The sequence below is a fragment of the Limulus polyphemus genome, unplaced genomic scaffold (assembly GCF_000517525.1).
Source record: "Limulus polyphemus unplaced genomic scaffold, Limulus_polyphemus-2.1.2 Scaffold1982, whole genome shotgun sequence".
NCBI classification, from domain to species: Eukaryota; Metazoa; Arthropoda; class Merostomata; order Xiphosura; family Limulidae; genus Limulus; species Limulus polyphemus.
The window spans coordinates 121,075-122,225 of record NW_013667592.1 but is presented as its reverse complement, the minus strand read 5'-3'; the positions used below and the strand labels follow the sequence as shown (position 1 = coordinate 122,225).

Genomic DNA, 1,151 nt, shown 5'->3' with positions numbered 1-1,151 from the left:
AGCTAAACTTGTAACATAACAAAATACAACACACATACCTTCCTTGGTGTATTGATCCAAGCTAAACTTGTAACATAACAAAATACAACACACATACCTTCCTTGATGTATTGATCCAAGCTAAACTTGTAACATAAAATACAACACATATACCTTCCTTGGTGTATTGATCCAAGCTAAACTTGTAACATAACAAAATACAACACACATACCTTCCTTGGTGTATTGATCCAAGCTAAACTTGTAACCAAACAAAATACAACACACACATACCTTCCTTGATGTATTGATCCAAGCTAAATGACTAAAGTGTGAGTCCGTTGAGACGGCTATAACTTCAGTGTTTAACCCTTTAAATTCACCTGCTCTCTCACTGAAGGCTATAATCTCAGTAGGACACACAAATGTGCTAAAAAATAAAGAAATGATGACACACTTAAAATATTCAAATCTGATCACTTGGTATAAATTTTGGGAAGTAAATAAGCATTAAAATATCCGTGAAAAGAGCAATTTTGTTGTGTGTTTTTTAATCAGACCCTAAAACTTACTACAAGGAAGAAATGTGAATATTGGACATTCACATAAATTGTACAGCATGTAATAAACAGGTTGTTCCAAACACTGATGGCTTCGATTTAACTCTTTTTCTGAATGGTTCGTGGTATTTGTTGGTACCTTGCCAGTCTGTGTGTCATTCTTACCTTTATGTACTTTTTGTATGTACTAGTACATTAATCTGGAATGAATACAGATGTAAAATAATCAGTATTCTACACGGGACCATATAATTATCGGCCCACCCTGTATATTTCAACACATGCATACGTTAGAACACACAAACCTGGCCTAAGCTTCATTGTTAATATAAAAACATTATATATTGTTGTCAAACTTACTCAGGCCCGCCGACAGGAGGGGGGGGTGTAGCAACTACCAAGGGGCCCAGGCGAATGAAACCTGGTTATGCCATAAAGCCCACAAAGCATCTTTTGGCTACATCTTCATTTAATGATAAAAACCATTGTTTTTGGCTTTTCTTTGCATATAGACGCTTGATACATTAAGAACAACTGAAATAATAATTTGAGTAATAATTAATATGTATTTGTTACTTTATAGATTTAAGAGATATTTGTTGTTACTTTATT

At 34.1% G+C, this 1,151-nt stretch overlaps 1 protein-coding gene across 2 annotated transcripts in view; it reads right to left on the bottom strand.

Moving 5' to 3' along the window:
* The window catches only part of LOC106465563 (peroxiredoxin-like), a 13,088-nt gene that overhangs the window by 4,091 nt on the left and 7,846 nt on the right, over positions 1-1,151 (bottom strand). For both annotated transcript variants that reach the window (XM_013925791.2, XM_022393486.1), the window contains exon 4: positions 274-409. In XM_013925791.2, coding sequence (XP_013781245.1) covers positions 274-409 — 136 coding nt within the window. The remainder of the gene's footprint in view (positions 1-273; positions 410-1,151) is intronic.